Source organism: Candoia aspera, chromosome 17, assembly GCF_035149785.1.
Source record: "Candoia aspera isolate rCanAsp1 chromosome 17, rCanAsp1.hap2, whole genome shotgun sequence".
Lineage (NCBI taxonomy): Eukaryota > Metazoa > Chordata > Lepidosauria > Squamata > Boidae > Candoia > Candoia aspera.
The window spans coordinates 593,433-612,064 of NC_086169.1; the positions used below are offsets into that span (position 1 = coordinate 593,433).

At 58.1% G+C, this 18,632-nt stretch overlaps 1 protein-coding gene across 1 annotated transcript; it reads right to left on the reverse strand.

Annotated features, from left to right (window-relative positions):
* Nucleotides 1-77: 77 nt before the first annotated feature.
* PEAR1 (platelet endothelial aggregation receptor 1) lies at nucleotides 78-18,043 on the reverse strand. Its single transcript, XM_063316660.1, has 22 exons — nucleotides 17,802-18,043; nucleotides 12,231-12,332; nucleotides 11,882-11,989; nucleotides 11,658-11,758; nucleotides 11,349-11,441; nucleotides 10,788-11,034; nucleotides 9,777-9,900; nucleotides 9,394-9,530; nucleotides 7,754-7,966; nucleotides 7,260-7,434; nucleotides 7,061-7,181; nucleotides 6,685-6,848; nucleotides 6,337-6,439; nucleotides 5,924-6,070; nucleotides 5,482-5,610; nucleotides 5,097-5,225; nucleotides 4,158-4,370; nucleotides 3,864-3,970; nucleotides 3,287-3,395; nucleotides 2,819-2,881; nucleotides 2,289-2,498; nucleotides 78-1,318 (listed from the first exon to the last, which is right to left on the reverse strand). Exons 2-22 carry the CDS (start codon nucleotides 12,329-12,331, stop codon nucleotides 1,158-1,160), a joined length of 2,955 nt encoding a protein of 984 aa, XP_063172730.1. The 5' UTR covers nucleotide 12,332; nucleotides 17,802-18,043; the 3' UTR covers nucleotides 78-1,157.
* Between the last annotated feature and the right edge of the window lie 589 nt (nucleotides 18,044-18,632).

Sequence of the window (18,632 nt, forward strand, 5' to 3'; positions counted from 1 at the left end):
CTCCCAGGCTGCCAGGATCTACGGCGGCTCCAGCTGGGGGTGGGGTGGGGGCTGCTTCCAGAAGCCACGCAGAGAAGTAAAAAACACCCAAATGGTTTTATTAAGCTGTCGGAGGGGCCCAGAAGAGCAGCAGCTTCCCTCCCTGACCGCTCCCTTCCATCCACTCTGCTAAGCCCAGTTCCCGGATGTTCTCTTCGGCCGGCAAAGTGACAGGGACTCCTCCTGGCTCAACTCTGCCCCCAAACTGGTTTTCTTTTGCCAAAAAGGGGAGTTGGAAATGAGCAAAACCATTGAGAACTGGAGAAGTGGTGGGGGTCCCCGTTAGACAAGAGTGACGGCGCCTTTCCAGTTGGGGCTGAATTCCAGTTTCAGTACCCAGTCATGGCTGCAGCCCTCCCCTTTGGAAATCTAACTTGGCGTCAAGCGGCTTCCTCTTTTCCTGCAAATGGCTTTGTTTCCTCTTCCGGCACCCCTTCCTAACCCAGGCTTCAAAACAGCACCCCAGCAATCTAGTCCAAACGGTCTGAAGCTTCACCGGCCGAGTTGCCCCTCTCCCTGAAGAAAGTCCAGAAGCTGAGAACTTTTATCACGTGGCACAAAGGCTCTCGAGGGGAGCTTGGAGGCCACGATGGTGCCATGGGAGGGTGGAGGAGGGGGATCCAGCTCACGCCTCCGGGCCTCCTTGGCTGCTGAACGCAAATGTCCGAGAGGCCCACGGGCCTTGGGGAAAAGTTCCCAAAGTGAATTAACTCACCAGCCCCAAATCCAGCCATTGTCCTTTGCCAGAAGGAATCCACAGGCCTCGAGGGGATCTCGAACTGGGGGACCGTCTTCCTGGGATGCCCAGCCCTGCTGCCTGCAGCTTTTTCTGGAACAAGAAGTGCTTCCTCTCTGCAATGGGTGGGGTAGGGTGGGGAAGGACGGAGGTCCGGAGGCGAGGCCGAGGGTTGCTGGCTCCTCTCTTGGAAGCCTGGGGGAAGCCGGGCTGGAACGAAGCCCCCCAACACCAAGTCACGTCCACTGTCTCTTCTCTCCGCGGAGGCTGTCCCACCGTCCATTGCTAATCTGGGCCAAAGTTAGATGTGCTGGTCATCCTGGCTCTGAGTCCTTCCCTGCGGAGGTCGCTTGGGAGAGGCGGCAGCGAGCAGGCGGCGGCCTCACCGGGCTTGTCTTCGGAGGGGAGGCGACGGTGGGTAGTGCCGGACAGGGGGCACATCATAGTGGCTGGGGATGTGGCTGTTTTTGGGGGAATCGTAGTGGCTGGGGGGGATGGCCAGAGCCCCTTGCGATATGCCTTCTGCCTCAGCCAAAGCGTTCGCTAAAGGCGGGCGAGAGGAGAAAAGAGGGTGAGGGCAAAGGAGCAGTGATGCCCACGAAGCGCCCCTCCCTCCACTTCTGCGTGGCTTCTTCAGGGCTCCCCCCAACCTGACACTGCTTGACTTCCGTGTATCCACGGTTCATTGATTCAACCCACACCACTACTTCTAATCTGCAATTCACATGAATCCATAAGACAGAGTTTCCCAAGCCCCGGAGCGGGTTTTACACAGCAGGCCAAGCCCCCACAAATCCCACCGTGACTCAAGGCAGCCTGTAAGCCAGGCATGTGCGCAGAAATAGACACAGCAATTTGGGGTATCCCGGCACTGAGAAAAAAATCATAGGTGTCGGGGAATTTCTCTGTCATCCTGACCCAGAGGGGTGCAGGAGGGGGAAAGGAGGTCTGCAGTTCTGCTGTGCTGCCACAGTCTCCCCCTCCCCATTTTTTTTTTTTTTTTTGAAAAAGAAAGGAATCCTGCCATGCCAACTTTTGCACCTTTTTATAACGGCAAATTCAAGCTCTCGTGTCTGCAGATCAGCCTTGAAAACTGCAGACTCGAAGTACAAGAGAACCCTTGTGGACACCCAACTTTTGCTTAGGGACATCCCCAAAAAGCCTCCTGGTTGCACCTTAAAACCTTTTTCCCTTCAAAACCATCCATCGCATGCAGATTTCATGGGTCCTCCATCTAATCCACCAGGATTTCTTTAAAATTGAGTGATCATTGTAAAAGACGTGCAGTTTATTATCTTTTTCCTAACCTGATCGCAATTAGCTTATCTTGCCTTGTAATCTTACGGTGTCGGGGGAATGTTACGAGTTTATATTTCTGCAAAAACACCAGGCCCAAAAGGGCAATAAATGAAACCCAACCCTCGGGAGGCTAAGCTGCTGGGTGTGGATGCCACTGCCGGAGCCAGAAGTCGCAGGACAGTGAAAGCGAGCCTTGATCCCCCGACCCCAGTACCTTCCTCTCCCTCGGCCTCGAGGCTGCAGGAAGGGCCTTCGAAGAGACCGATCTCCGCGTAGGACTTCTGCTTGCGGGGGGATTTCATCTCCATGTAGCTGCCCTCTGAGGGCTTGCCAGCGGGGCTCGGACAATCGTTGATGGTGGCGTAGGGGTTCTCGCTGCTGAGCGAGCTGTCGCTATGACCCCAGGGCGTCTCCTTGGCGTGCACTAGGAAGGAAAGAGGCCGGCGGTCAGGCGCGGCATTTGCGGCATCCTGCAAGCCGAGCCTTGGTGCTGCTAGTTGTCCTGCAGGCTCAGCCCAACTTCTGTGCGGTTGGGGATAAGGGGACGGTGCTGGAGGAGGGTCGTGGCTTCTCTTGGCGGACACGGTTGGCCCCCCAAAGCAGCCTTGCGTCCTCCTAGAGATGCGAACCGAGGAGGGCCGTCGTTCCAGCTGCCAGCAGCGGCTGTGCGTGACAAGCTAGCAGCCGCTCTCTGCGAAGGGTCTCCAACAAGTCATGGGGAAGTCCACCCCCGCAGCTCGTTACCTTGGCAGCGGTATTTTCCAAGGCTGTCAGTGTAGCTGCAACTCCGATCTAGGTAGCCTCCCCCTGCAATAAAGGGGGCCGTCCAGTCAACTGGAATTTGCTTTGGTGACGGGGCTTGGAACAAGGGGGAAGGAATGTGCAAAAATGACAGGAGCCGAGGTTCTCAAAACATCCTCTGCCCCAACCACATTTTTGGTCTTTTCCCACTTTCTCAAATCATGGAAGGCAGCTCTGGAATATCTGTTTTGAGGGAAGTGTTCGTGTGTGTAAACAAGAGTTTCCTAGACCCCACGTGAGCACGGCTGCAGCGTGGCACACTATTCTTGGCCTGTAGAAGAGCAGCAACCAGGGCCAAGGGTTATGATTAGGAGGTTGAACGGTCAGTGGGGCAACACACTGTCTGGGGCAGCACTTTCCTCTCCCTGCTCAAACCTGCACCCCTTCCAAGGAGGGTCTGCAGGCACTCACCGTGCCCGGGGCAGCTGAGGGCTGGACTCCCCCTGTGGTGCTTCCAGTCGCCGGGCAAGGTGGCGTTGCAGTCGGCCCCGTGCAATCCTGACCAGTCCCGCTCCAGGCTCTGTGAATGGAGAAAACGTGGCTCTTCATTGCTTGTAAGCATTGGAGGAGGAAGGGCAGCGAGGGGAGGCCGGGCAAAGGGAGGCAAAGCCTCAGAATCAGGCAGGACCGTCGAGTGGGGCAAAAGAATGACGTGCCACAGAGGGGTAATTAATCCCAGGAAAATCATGATATGAGGTCATAAGCCGAGGAACATCACCCGAAGGAAAAAGCTTTCTTCAGCGCTTGGAGGCTTTGAGTACTTAGGAAGAAATCCGGGGAAGTGCAGATTGCAGGATAGGAAAGGTGCCACTTTCGTAGGGATGCCAACCCCTGCCCCCGTCTGAAGCCTTGCCCCCAGGCCACCTCCAAGTGTCCACGGAGAGAGCCTGTTAGCAGCCTTATCGCCCAGGGTTGGGGGGTTTTCAAGGGGAGAAAAGGGCAAAAGGGTGGTGTGGCTGTTGCCCCCCATGGGGCGTTGCAGCCGTACCTTGCCAGGCTGCTCCAAGCTGCTTGGGATGGGGAAGGTTGGAGAACACGGTGAGAGGGTGTGGTAACTGGGGTTGGAATAATAGTGGGTGTGATTGGGAGGCACATCTGGAAAGACAAGAGCCATTTGCTCACATTAGCACGCTTGAAGCGTCCTCTGCTTCGCCCACGTGTCAGAAAAGTTCTCCGAGGGCGCAGAGCAGCCACACAGGGGTCGCCCCACACCGGGGTGCTGTCCCCCTCCCCTCTTCGCTCGGCCCCGAGCACCCTGCCGCCTCCCCGGCCACAGGCTCACCAGGGACGACGTACTCCGAACTGTCCGTCCTCCCTGTGGTGTAGGCCACGGAAACGTGCTGGTTCTCCTCCTTCTGCCGCTGCCGGTAGCAGAAGAAAAGCACCAGCACGGCGGCCAGCACGGCGGCCAGGATGACGATGCCAATCACGGCACCCAGGGAGGAGGCGGCGGCTGGCGGGGCCGGGACCGTCGCGAGCGGGTGGCCGGGGCTGCCTGTGACGCACACAAGGAACGAGAGAGACTTCTGCAGCTTCTGGCCAGGAGTGGGGAGGGCAGTCGAGGAAAGGGTGTTCGGCTCTTCCCTGATGACTGCTTGACAATTGGGGGTGCATGGGGGTCTCTCTCCCCGACTTGCTCTCAGGACCACGAAACCCCTTTACTTTTGCCAGGAACGCAGCAGTTAGGCACAGCGGTGACTGCTCCTGGACCAAGCGGCAGGGTTGGTTGCCCTCTCCGTTCGGGGCCCACGTTCTGTCGCGATTCGGCCTTCCTGAGGAGCCAGGGGCCCGCCTGTCCTGCCCAGAGACCGCCCTCCCACATCTGTGCTCTCTGGATGGGCAAAGCCCCCAGAATTTCTTTTGCATGCAAGGACATCCTATTGTACCCGCCTGGTACGATCTCTCATTTTCTGTTATGATGGAGTGTCCCTGTCCCAGGAAGCATCCCAAAGCATCTGCCCCTCCAGGAAGAGATGGAGAGAAGGAAGGAAGGAAGGAAGGAATCAAGAGAGGGAGGGAGGGAGGGAGGGAGGGAGGGGAAAGGAAAGGAGAAAGGAGAGAGGAAAGGAAAGGAAAGGAAAGGAAAGGAAAGGAAAGGAAAGGAAAGGAAAGGAACTCAGCTCCCAGTACTGGATTGTTTTTATTTTGCTTGTTCCTGTGCCTCAGAACCTGCTGCCCCAAAGAGGATTCTGGAGAAGACGGGACATGGCTTCACCCTTACTGGTCTCACAATGCGCTCCGGTATAACCTGAGGGACACAGGCAGCCCCCTGTGCCTGGATCACAGAAGGCCTCGTTCCGGCATTGGCACTGGGCGGTACAGTTGCTCCCAAAGAACCCGGGAGAGCAGCCTGCAAAGAGACCAGGTGGTTTAGTGTGTGGCATTGACTCATGGACTGCACCAACCCCGAAAATGAGGAATCTCGAGTGAGCAATTTTGGGATGCCCACCAGAGGAGGCTTGAACGGCACAGTCCTGGCCATGGGACTGAGCAGAAGAAAGCCCCCAGGCCAAGATCCTTCCCGACCACTGTGGAAGAGGGGCATTCTGGATATCTTGAGCTAGAAGGCCTGAGTCGCCCCTTGGTTTTGCAGCCAGCTTACTCACGTCTAGAGCAATCGCTGCCCATCCACCCGGGAGGACAATCACAGGAGCCGTCCACGGGGTGGCAGATGGAGTGATTGGCACACTTGCAGGGCACAGAGCACTTCTTGCCATAATGGCCGGGTTGGCAGGCTGCATTTAGGGCAGGGGGTGGTGAGGAGGGGAAGAGGGGTGAGATCAATCCAGTGACCGGGAAGGGAGAGACCAACTCAACATTTCTTGCCGTTAATAGCCAAGACTGGCACTTGAGAGGTTTGGGCCAAGAGATGCAGTTTGCAAGTGGGCTGCTGAGCTGCTTTCTCTCTCCTTGCCTGCCCCCCGCCCTCCAGCGGTGGAAACGGGGGAGAGTGCTACCCAGAGCTCACGGGCTGCTGCCCAAGGTGTCCAGAGGACAAGGATGATTCTTTGAGCTGCCCCGCAGAGGAAGGAAGGCTGGTTTACTCACACCGCTGGCAGTGGGGCCCCCGGAAGCCAGGGGTGCACTCACAGATCCCATCCTTGGGGGAACAGCTGGCGCCATTCTTGCATGAGCACAGCTGGTGGCACTGCTCCCCCCAGAGGCCCTCTGCACAGGGCTGGCTGCAACGGGGTCCTGGGGAGAAGGAGAGAGGTCACAGGGCAGCTCCCTCCGTGCCCCACGGAGCAGGAGCCAAATAGACATAGCTGCCCAACCAGCAGGTGGCACGAAGGCTCTGCTGGGTGGGGACTCAGAAGAGACGTGACTTGGCCAAAGTCAGAAGGGTCTGAACTGGCCTGACCCGGTGCCACCTGACCGTCCTCCAGCAAATGAGGTCGATGCCCCCACCAGGCCCGCCCCCTCCTTCAGCTGGCTGACAAACCACCCAGCCACCTCCCTACCTTTCCATCCAGGGAGGCAGCGGCATTGTCCGGTGACGGGGTCACAGCCAGCGGCGTTTTCACAGGCACACTTCCTGCTGCAGCCCAAGCCATAGAGCCCGCTCTGTGCAGGAAGAAGGGCGAAAGAAAGGAAGAAAGAAGGGCAAAGGCTGGCAAAGCAGCCCCCTGATTTCTGCTTGGGGGCTTGCCCACCTAAGACCTGATCAGGGCCACCCCCAAGGACTTCTTCCCCAGGAATGCTGCCCTCTGCGGCAGCCTCGGGAGTGACCCCAGGGCAGGTCCATTGAGGGAGAGTAACGTCAAGACCCTGGCAGGCTGGCATCTGAGCTCTCTGCCCAGGCCTCTTACCGGGCATGGCTGCGTGCACTGGCTGCCTTGCCACCCAGCGGTGCAGGTGCATCCTCCATCGATGGGGCTGCAGGTCGCTCCGTTGGCACAGTGGCAGGTTTGGTTGCAACCGGCACCCCAGGTGCCCTCAGGGCAGGGGGCAGAACAGTCTGCTCCCTGCCATCCTGGCCGGGGAGGAGAGGAGACAGAAGGAGGGAGATTTGCAGGAGGCCTTGTGTGCCATGCCTGGCTCAAGGTCTGGATTCTTTGCACCACCCCTTCTCTCTTAAAAATAGCCCAAACCCACAAACCAGGGTAACTCTCATGCCACCCACTCAGTGGATCCCTGCCTCTGCCTCTCCTTCCCATTTCACCCATCCCCAGGATGGGGTCCTACCTTCCTTGCAGAAGCAGTCCCCATCTACTGGAGAACAGCCCAAGGCATTTTGGCAGCTGCACTCCTGAGAGCAGTTCACCCCGTAAGTGCCATCTGGGCAGGGGCTGGCACAGTGCTTGTCCTGCCCAAGAGAACAGCAGTCAGGAGATCCAGCTGGGCTCTGGAAAATGCCCCCCTCCAGCCCCCAAGAGGTGCTCACTGTATAGCCAGGGGGGCAGCCACAGTGCCCCGTCTCGGCATCGCAAGTGCCCCTGTTCAGGCACAAGCAGGGATCCTGGCATCGGATGCCGTGATATCCATGGGGACACATCTCGTTGCAGTGCAGGCCGGCCCACCCGGCCTTGCAGGAGCATTCTCCGGAGACGGGGTGGCAGCTGTGGAGGCAAGCAGAGAGACGGTGCCCATCCAGCGGGCTTGTCCTGAGAGACCAAGGAGGCTGTTCTCTCTAACTGTGCCTTCACCCTGGAGACCTCTTTGGCCAGCGCTCAGTCAACCCCTGGGAGCCGCGGGCTGGCCCTGGAGTGGGTCTGCGCAGCAGGGCTGTCCACCTCCCTGGCCATCCCCTCCTTTGCCCTCTGGGCCAGAGCTCCCTCTCCAGCCTTGGAGAGCCCCCCAAGCGCTCCCACCAACATGGAGGGGGAAAGGCGGCAGGCCAGGCAGGCGCCATAAGAAAACAAAGGCCTCTGGACCGACCTCTGCGTGTGCCGAGGGTCGCAGAGACAAGGAAGGCGGCAGCTGAGGCCGTACAGCCCGGGAAGGCACTTGCGCTCCTCGCAGCGGCTCCCGTAGAACCCGGCCTCGCACAGGCAGGCCCCGCTGATGTGGAAGCAGTGGCCCCCATTGGCGCAGTCACAGATCTCGGCACAGTCTTGCCCATATTTGCCAATGGGGCACTTCTCACGGCATCTGGCGGAGGGAGGGAGATGGGGCAGGACGGTGAGGGGGCCAGGAGGACGGAGAACACGTGCGACATCTGCCAACCGGCCAACTGCAACACATGGCTTAGAACGACAATCCCAGAACGTGGATCTGCCACGGCCCAGAGCTGCAAGTGGGGGGGCAAGCAGGCCATGTACCCCAGGTGCTGCGCTGGGGGTGTACCAAAATGGGCGTGGAATCCATGTTTGCCCTGGGTGACACAGACCCTAGTTGCTGGCCGGCTATGGCCAACACAATCCTTTAAACTGGGGGCCGGGGGGGGCAACTTCTGTCAACGCAAACGCTTCCCCAGCGTGTCCAAAAGGGACAGGCCCACCCCCTTATCTGGAGGGAATTCAGTCCGAGATGGGGCTGGCTTGGCATGATTGCCAAGGCCCCCACAGCAGCGCTTAAGACAGCAACAAGTGGCCCCACCTGTGCGCTCCTCCCCGGCTCCCCCGCCTCCTCCTCGGACTTGGAGGGGGCAACCTTCCAATCCTTCCCCAGGAGCATCTCACTCTGCCTTCTCTATTGTTTGCAACTCCTTTTAAAAAGCTGGACCGTGGCAGCGTTTCCTTCCTCCTGCAGTTGGGCGGGAAACACTCGCCCCTCCTGCTAATCAGAGCCAACCTAATTTGTAATGTGTTTCCTCCATTAACGCTGACCGGGTCTGCAAATGGCTGCTGCTACTTTTAGCAGAGACAGGGCGACTGGCCTTGGCAGACACGACATCCCGTGGAAGAGGGTCCAGTCAATGGCCACGGCAGCTGGGCAGAGACCTCCGTCGGTGGCCACGGGGGATCCCACCAGGCATCGGGTCGCCGTGGCGGCTAAAGACAGGAGGTCAGTTGTTGGGAGGCCCTAGGATCCTCCCATCGGAGGAGTGGATATCCGAAACAGATGCCTGGCTAGTTTCTGCTTGACCACGCTCAACCAAGGAGAGCCTTCCGTCTCTGTGGAAAATGGTTTCCTTCTCAAGTTGCTACTATTGTTAGGAAGTTCTCGGCTGGAACGTGCCTTTCTGTGACCGAAATTGTTTATTCTGCACAAGAGAGAACAAGCATTGGCCCTGTCGTGGGACAAGCACACGGGTATGGGGAGAAGGCCGTCCTAGCTCTCTCCTCCTCCTCCTGTCCTCGAAGCCAGATGTCCCCGTGTCCTCCTGTGTCTAGCTTCTAGGTCCTGATGAACCTTGTTGCCCTTTTCTGGACCTACTCCAGCTTGTCTGAACCTGTCCCAAAGGCCAGACGCAGGACTTGAATGGGGGTCTAGCCAGAGCAGAACTGGGGCAATTCCTTCCTGAGATTTGGAAGCGAGACTTCGGCCACCCTCAGCAGGCTGGTGGTCAGCGAAGACCGTCAGGAGGACCAACAAGGCCCAGCGCGGACCCTCCCGTCTGCAGAGGGGTTACTCACTCCTCTCCCATGTAGCCCAGGGCACACCGACACTGGCCCGAATCAGGGTCACACTGGCCTCCGTTGTGGCACTGGCACTCTTCCTGGCAGCTGGAGCCAAAGCGCCCACTGGGGCACCGGGTGGAGCAGATGTCGCCCTGCGGGGGAAGAGGGGGCGAAACCGCCCGGGGAGAGACTTCAGCCAACAACGAGGGCCCTCTTGTCACATCGCACTCTGTTGTCAAACGGCCCTTCCTCCATTCCGTGCTCCGGTTCCCATAAATCGGAAGGTGGAACCGATCGCAAAGAATCAGCGTTTTTCAGCCCCCCTGCAAGGGGCTGGGGAACGCTTCTGGCTCGCAGGTTGGAGGCTGGGGGTCCACCTCCCTGCCCCCCCCACCTACCATCCATCCAGGTGGGCAGGCACATTTGCTGGATGTGGGGGGGTGGCAAACACCCCCGTTCTGGCAGGGGCAGTAGTCTGGGCATTGGAATCCCTGGGTGCTCTTGGAGCAGGAGACCTCGCAGCTGGAAGAGAGGGGAGGGTGGCGAGCTCTGCAGGTCAGCCTCAAGGCCACCGCCTGCACCAAGGCAGTACAAGGAGCCCCTGACCTGCGACCACAATAGGGTTAGGGTTCATCAGAAAATTCATCGTTAAGTGGTACAGTCATTAAGCAAAGTACCACGTGACCACACCCGATCTCATGACATTTTTGCGGCAGTCGTTAAGCAAATCACTGCAGTCAGTAAGTGAATCGTGCAGTCGTTAAGTGAACCACACGGTTCCCCGTTGACTTTGCTTGTTGGAAGCCGGCTGGGAAAGTCGCAAACAGCAATCCTGTGGACGCAGGACACTGCAACCATCGTAAATCCATGCTGGTTGCCAAGTGCCTGAATTCTGATTGCGTAACCGCAGGGATGCTACAATGGTTGGAAGTGTGAGGACTGGTTGTAAGTCAGTTTTTTCAGTGCCATCGCAACTTTGAACGGTCGCTAAACAAATGGTCATAAGTCAAGGACTGCCTGTAATGACCCTGCTTCTGTAGGAAATGAACTTCTCACCTTTGTGCAATCCGTAGAATAATTCTGCCCCCAAGCCTGCTGCACTGTCCGTCAGGGACAGCCAGAACAGCAGAGCTCCCCCAGGCCCTCCCAGGTTTCACCCACCCAGCCGGTGCAGATCTTACGATCGTGCCAGAGGGGATCTCCTAACGTACATTAGACCCTCTAGTCCAGCCCAGATCGAGCTATTTCAGCTCTGCTCCCCTAACGGGCTGGCAGGTGGATGCTTGCCCTGCGCCTCAGAGTGGCGTTGCTCTCGAGCCGCCCTGTCTGCCGGTGCCGCGCAGCCCCTCGTTCCTGCCCCCCCGAATGCCCCAGCCCAGCGCTTCCACCCTATCTCCCCTGCCACTCACTGTGGCCCAGCGTAGCCCAGAGAGCAGAGGCAGGCGCCGGTCACGTGGTTGCAGCCCGTGCCATTCCTGCAGTGGCAGTCCAGCTGGCACGCTTGGCCGTAGGTTCCTGTGGCACAGGGCTCTTGGCACTGCAGGCCTCGGTAGCCAGGGGGGCAAGCGCAGGCCCCGCTCAGGGGGTCGCAGCTGCCTCCGTTCAAGCACGGGCAGGGGTTCTGACAGTTGGGCCCCCAGGACTGGTTGCTGCACTCTGGAGGAAAGAGGGAGAGACGGTGCAGTCCTGCAGACACCTCGGGGCCTTGAGCCAACCTGCTTCCAGGAGCATTGGCTGCCCTCTCCAGAAGGCAGGACAGGTTCCTGGCCTCCACGCCCCTGATGCTACCTCAGCCAAGTGCCCTGAAGGAGCCTGTCTAGACAAGGGGAAGGCCTGGCCCTGTGCCTGCCCACAGGCTGCTCGGGGACTCACTCTGAGGCTGGTGCCGAGCCCCACCCAAGGTCTTTCCTTTCTAGCCAGGGGCCTCTCCAGCTGTGGGCCCCGAGGGCTGGCTCAAGGGGGTGACTCACCACTGGAGCAGTCCGAGCCCCTCCATCCTTGCTCACACTGGCATTGGTCTGGAGCCACGCACCGCCCATGCACACACTCCTGGGTACACCGAGCTGGAACCGAGAGGGGAGAAGGAACGGCATCACCAGCCAGTCCCTGCCGTGCTGTGTTGTGACCAGCAGAGCTGCCTCCCCCGGGGGGCTCCCTCCCTTTCCTTTCCGGGCCGGGCCCTGTTTTGCTTTTGCAGCCGGCCACCTCATGCGGCTGGGCACGCAGACCGTCTCCCCTTCCACAGCAGGAGGGGCATCGCTGCGTGGAGAGGGGCTTACGGACACAGATGTCCTTGCTCTCGTAGTAGCCCTGGCAGCAGTGATGGCGTCTCCGGTAGTCCACTTTTACCCCTTGCCGGTAGGCAGCCTTGTACAGGACTCTGGAAGGGCCGAGAGGAAAGGCTGCTGGGCACCGCCTCTGGGAGAGACCGCTCTGTGCCGCAGCCCGGCCAAGGCCTCCCAGCCGCCACGTGGGGTCTCTGAGGGCGAGAGGCCACCCTCACCTGTGCTGAGGACAGGTCTTTGCCGAGAGCCACGCCGGGCTTCTGCAAGGCTCCGTGGACTCCTGGACGAACGGCTGCACGAAGGACTCCTTGGACACGGTTGTGAAACTGGGGGGACCAACGCACATCTTGAACAGGGTGGGCTCTCGGCCACGGCTCGCCCACCACTCTAAAAGGCAGGGGGCTGACGTGCCCAGGATGAGGGGGAAATGGGAAAAGAAGTGCTTCCCAACATCTGGGTGGGGAAAAATGGCCTCTTCCTAAAAAATTGAGTGGGGGGGACTGAGTCCACTCCCCTTCCCCTTCCAGCCCCTGGCCTTGCTACTGCTGCTCTTTCCCGGCTCCTCACCTTTCCCAGTAGCTGCAGACATTGGGGTCATTTGGGCTAAGTGACAGGGCCCGGTCCAGCTGCAGCCACAGCACCAGGAAGGAGTAACGGTGAGGAATCATCCTAGGAGGAGAGAACAAGGAGGAGGGATTTATGGTGACTGCAAAGGTGCTGAGGGTGAAAGGGGGGTCTCCCTTCCCTTGCCAGGAGGGGCCTGTGGCTTGGTGAATCTGCCGGCAGCGTCTAATGCTGAAAGGGCGGAAAGAAAGGCCACTGGGGGTGGCAGTTACAGAGAGGATGGGCACGGCTGCTCTGGACTGTCTTATAACCAACATCTGGCCAGCGGACCTGGATGCATTCAAAGAAAGTGGGGCTGGGTGAAGCCTGCCCCTGGAGTTCTCCAGATGTAGCTTTGGAAATGGCCTGTTTGCTTTCAGGAAAAAGGAGCGCTCTAAATCAATGCGTTTGCAGAACTGATTAACACTGCCTGACTTCGCCTGCCTCCCTTGTGGCATCTTTCCAGCGTGATGGACATAAACACAGGAACGCCTGTGTGAAAACAGGAAATGCGCAGAGCCAGGGGCTTTCTCGGTGGGGCTGAAAGAAGGCTGGCATCCGGGGAGGACAAACACAGAGACCCCGAACGGTCCTGTCCTTTCAGCTGTCTCCCCAGGCTGTCTCCGAGGTCAGCGTGTCCTCTTGGGAAATCACCATAGCACAGAAAGAGGATTGATGTTGAAACTGAGCTATCAGACAACCACGTGTGGCCTGCAAAGCATGGATGAGCACAGAAGGACAGGGACGTGGTTCCCTCAAGGCCTGGAAATGCCCAAGTGGCCTGGATGAAATCCTTCCTCAGGGCGCTGCGGAGCTCCTAAGCTGCGGCAGCCAGCATCAACAGAAAAACAGACTTTCCTTCTTTTTTCTGTTCCTTCAGTTCCAAGAGCCCAGCTTACACATACGGAGGAGATTTGGGTTTGAAACAGAAACTAGGAAAGTAGGTTGGGAAGATCATTGCGGGATCAGAAGGGAGCCACTGCGATTTTAGGCCAGAAGGCCCAACCCCCTTCTGCAAATTGGGCTTCCATTACGCAAACATAGTCTGCAACAAAGTTTCTGCAACTGTGGCCATCTTTTCCTAAGACCAGGCATGACCGCTGGCCCCGGTCAGTTTCTCATGGCTTAAGACAGCGGGCAGTTCTCCATACGGGAGTTGAGGTCACTTTGATGGCGCCAAAAAAACTCCCGTTACAAAGCAGCAGCTCCCACAGCTGGCAGGGAAGGAGTTAAGCCTCCTCCCCTCTCTTGATGTGCTCCGCCATCCCCCCCCCCGCCCTCCTTTTGGCAGTAGAGCAGCGGCACCATCCACTCCGGCCAATTCCCTTAGTCCCCTTTGCTGAGTCAGCAAAGATTTGCAGCCCCTCTATGGCTGTTCCCAGGTCCCTCCTACTGATGTGGGCTGGGTCTCCCAGGCACACCAAAAGCGGGGAAACATGGGCTTGGGAGAGGAGGATCTGTACCCCCCTCTTCTACATTCCTCCCAATGTTTGCACCCGAACATCTGAGCACCCATCCCTGCCCAGGAGCCGGGAGGTTTGGCAGAAATGCACCCTGACGCGAGCCATAACTGGAACACGGCTGTGCAGAGGCAGGGGCTGTGGGACCCGGTGGCACCGGGGACCCAGGAAACGTCCCTCCAAGCTGGTTGGAAAATCGTACCATCCTTGGGGACCCACCAACTGTCCAGAGATGCTCCTCCTTTGCCAAGGGAAGCAAAGGGGGGCATCTTCTTTGCCCCACCTTCCCTCTCACCCAGGGACCACCCATGGAACATGGAACATGAAGAGGAGGAGAAGGAGAGGCATCCTGCCCCCCCCCAATTGCTCGTGAGTCTGCAAAGCTGCAAGCAGGAGCGTGTCCCGGGGGCAAGGCTCGCCCAGCTGCTTGGATAGGAACGGAACGCAGGCTGGGCCTTTCAGAGGCTTGTCCAACTCCCGGGGAGGCCTGCGGCTGTGTGCGCAGCCCACGCGTGTCTTTGTGAGCAGAGCTGGATGCAACAGCCCTTCGGAAGGCATCCTGGGGCTGCCCCCTCCCCAGATTTAGCCCCTCTGAAGTCTTTCAACCAGACCTCAGGAAGGGGTCCAAATTCTCTTTTCTAGCAAGGCGTCACTTTCATAGCCAGAGCTGTGCAAACATGGCTTTCTCGCTCAGCCAAGGCCCACTGCTCGCTCTCCACCGGCCCTCTCCTCCAAGTTGCTAGGACCCAGCCCCGCCACCAAAGCAGCTCGGGCCCCAAGGCTGACTGGCCCTGGGAGTTCCCCTTCCCCTCTTGCCAGCCCCACTGGAGCCTTTAGAGATACCCTGTCTGGAAGGGGCTCAGCTGGATGGCCTCAGCCCAAAAGGCGGCCCTCTGGTGCAATTTGATGAAGCACTGGGTTCACATCCCTCCCCTGCCTTGGCTGCTCCTCTGCCTGACTGGGAACCGGAAATGATCCTGATGCTTCCCAGATGGAGACTGTGGGAAACCGAGCTGATTCCTCCTTTGCAAGCCGGGGATGTCCCTGCAGCACCCCAGCTGGTTTGGGGCAGGCAGAAAGGAGGGCATCCATCACACCTAACCTCAAGAAGGAGGCAGCCCCTGGATCCTCCTGGCTGGCTGTGACACACAAAGCAGGATGGGACTTCGCTTGCACTGGGTGGGGAACCACCAGGAGATCTTAGGGCTGCAGGCTAAACTGGGAGGCTAAACGCATTCTGCAAGAAGACTGTACTGGTGCCAAGGAAAGTAAAGTCTTGCTACTACTAATGCTAGGACAGGAGGCGTACAGTAAGGTTCTGCCACCTGCAATCTGTGTGTAGTCACACAGAGACCTTCAGATGAAGCAGCACCTGGTGGTCCACACCCTTTCTGCAACCGCCACTGCACCGTGTTACCATTTCCGCAGGCAGGATAAACTACAGAAAGAAGAAACGGGGTACGTGATGCCCCACAAGGTTGCCCACTCAGTTCCACCTTCTTCAGGGAAAGATGATCTGGGTGGGTGGAACGTTGATTATTGGGATTTCAGAAGGGAGAGAGGGGGAACCAGCCACTGCCCCCCAGAAGCACGGGAGGGTCAGCATTGATGCTGCAGCTGGAAGGCTTGATGGCAAGGCCTTTGCTGAGCCACCGCAGAGCCGGTGGGGGGCTGTGGGAGTGGGGGAAAAGTAGGAACAAGGAGAGGCAGGAGAAAAGCTGGTCTGAATTAAAGCTGAAGCCCCAGAGCATCACTGCGTGGGAAGCAAGTAAGCCAAGGGCCAAGAGGCTCTCGCACGCCCCGTCATCCATTGCCAGAACTTGACCTGATTACAAGAGAGATTTCTTGGAAGACAGCAGGATATCTTGGGGGCTGCCCTGGTAACGAGTGGGCTTCCCTCCTCCTCTGCCCCGTAATGGATGGGCAGCAAACTTGAAAGGTGCCCCTGCCTGAAGCCCAGGCTGTTTGTTGGGGGGTGGGGGTGGTTACAGGCCTTGATCTTTCCAGAGTCTCAGATGCTTCAAAAACAAGACACAACGGACCCACAAACAGTGGGAACGGCCCTGCGCTGCCAGCTGAAGGGAGGGCACCCAGCAGCCCACTCACATTTAGCGTGTCTGGAAACTCAGCCATGGCAGAGATGGGATTCAGTCGCCAGGGAGCTGCTTGCTTAAAGGAGGCAGACAGAGGTCTGCTCAGCCCCTCGGAAGGGGGAAAACCAGCTTGGGTTCAAGGAGAGCACTTAGGATGACATTTTCTAAGGCTTAGGAGGTGGATGTTTGGAAATCACTGTGCCTTCTCGTCCTGTCTGCAACTGCCTCAGGGCCTGGGCCTGTCCCCATGACCTCATCACAGGAAAACGCTGCGGCATTCAGGCCAGAGCAGAAGAGGGTTGTCAGGAAACAGGCAACAAATCTGCAGGAAAAGGGTGTTTGCCAAGCGCACGCAGGGCAGGTGTGGCTGAAAGAGGCGGGCGGCGGGCGGGCATGGCATCTCACGTGCCTCATTGTAGCCTGGATCGGCACCGCCAGATGATCACCAGACAAGTTCCTATCCCAGAACGGTAGCCAAAAAAGGTTGTGCCACCAACTTAAAAAATGCCCCTTCCCCTAAAAACAAAGCAGTGCCAGCCCATCTTCTGAAGGCAGGAGGGTGAGATTCGTCCTCACTGCCTGGTTCCTCCGGGCCTCCTGTCTTTCCTTCCCCCAGATAGGGGGCTGCTGTTTACACCCCACAAGACTCATCAGACTCCCATCCTGCTTCCTGTTTATCGGAAATGAGCAAGGAACAGTGTCAGCCGAAGTGGGAGGGCAAGGCTTGAAAGCCATGTCAGACCTCTGCTATCCAAGGGTCACTCTGGGCTCCGCTCCCCACATCGTGCTTGCAATGGGGAGGAGGCCCAGCAGAGAAACGGGGTCACGAAGGAGCCCAGACCTTTGCCCGAGGCCCCTCTTGCAGCCACGTGGTTTTTCTACTTCCCAGTCTAACCTAGGGCGCCACCAAAGACTAACTCAGTTTAACCTTGCTTAGGTTCTTGAGATCGGCCACGGTGGCTGAACCACGCTTGAGGCCTTCTCCCCTCCTGCTCTTTGCAGCCCCCAAAGTGAGCAGATCCACAGGGGAAGTGGGTCCTCCTCTCAAGGCTGATTTCTGTTTTATCTCCAGAGGGACTTTGCAGAGCTTTCCCATGGCAAGTTAAAGCCTGTGGTTTTCAAGGAGACCTGCCGCGCAGAGATAATCCCCTCTGGTTACTTTTCTTGAGTGAACATGGCATTTTTAGAAGGCACGTCAAACTAACCCTTCACCGCAAATGCAAAGCTTTATCTAGGAAACCGTTGTATTTGCAATGTATGCGTAATGAACACTGGGGAGAAACGTAGGCAGGCTCCCAACGTTAAGGCGTCCTGGACGCCACCCAGCACAGCCCGGGACTAAACCTATTTGCTAGGACCAAGGGTAGGAGGCAAAATCTTAGAGAATTCCCAGGGTGCACTTAGAAAAATGGAATTGCAGGCCTCAGTGCACAGCTCCGGAGGTGCCAAAGCATTCTTTAAGCTTTCATCAGTGTGGTACGATCCTGCTCTGTCCGCCCGTTTTGGACACGCGAAGGCCCTTCCGCGGGTACATGTTAAACAACATTGTCATCCGCTCTGGCTTCAAGCACAGCAGCTCTTTCAGAGACGGTCCTGCTGCTCCGAGGCTCTTCTCCAACTAGAGCAGAGACCCCAAGCGGGTTTGGGCCCAAGGAGGGCTTGGAGTGGGCCATTTCCAAATTAAAAGGGCTCCTACAACTTTGGAGAAAGGCAACCAGAAGGACGTGACATTGGAGGAGGAAAGGGACGGCATCCTGCTTATTGTGCGAGAGGTTCCTAGTGCCGTCTTCCCCAGGGAGAAAAAGCCCCCGGGTGTGGCCAAGGCAAGGGCATTCTAGCCAAATGCCCCCCTCCCAACTGGCCAAGAGGAGGGACCTGCACCCTGGTCTAGCTGGGCAGCTGAGCTTGCGCCTGGACTCCCTGCCCTTGCTTAAGCCAGGGGCAAGCCAAGTGTGGTCTCCGCGTTCACCCCAAGAACTTACCTCCCTGAGCTTCTGGTGGGTCAGCCGAGAGAGTCTTCACACCAGGGGTGCCCGCGGGGGGATGCTCTGCCCGTCCTCACTGCTTCTCGCCCGGAAACGCCTCTCGATCTGTAAAAGGCCAAATCCGGTCCCAGCTCCTGAGGATTGCAGAGTGGGACATCCCAGCCCTTCAGGATCAGCCTCTTCTTCCCAGGCGATGTTGGGTGGCTGAGTGAGAAAAGACGAAGTGCGAACATGCAATCGGAGAGGAGGGGGGACAGGGAGGCAGGAAGGGGCCGGCATCAGCTGGCGCCTTCAGGAAGCTTTGACGAGAAAGCTCAGTGGAGAGAAATAACAAAAAAAAATTTTTTTTGGCAAGAAAGCCAACTGTTTGGAACATGCAAACTATATCCTGAGAAAACAGCCTGAAGGAAGAACTTCCCACCCATCTCTCCCCAGCAGTTGGAGTGCAAGATCTGGGGTGGCCCAGGGACCATTTAGGGGTGCAGGGCTCCTCCCCACACCCTGCAGAGCTGGGCATGGCCTCCTCTGCAGACACTGGACAGCTAGCGACACCCATCCCGGCTCAGAACTGGAGCCGCGCAGAAGCTAAGTGGGACACAAAGGGGGTGGCCTGGATTCATGGAGTCCCGGCTGGCCGTTTAGAAGTTCAGCAGAGCTTCCTTGCAGTTGGGCCCAAACTTAGTGGAAACCGATGATGTCCGAAGCCCCCCCGCCCCGCGAAAACCAAGCAGAATCAGAGTTGTAAGCACATGCAGTACCCCGCCTTTCGTTCTCCAGGCGGTCCTCCAAGACTTAAATCGTACGATTAATCCCACTAAAGCTTCTGCA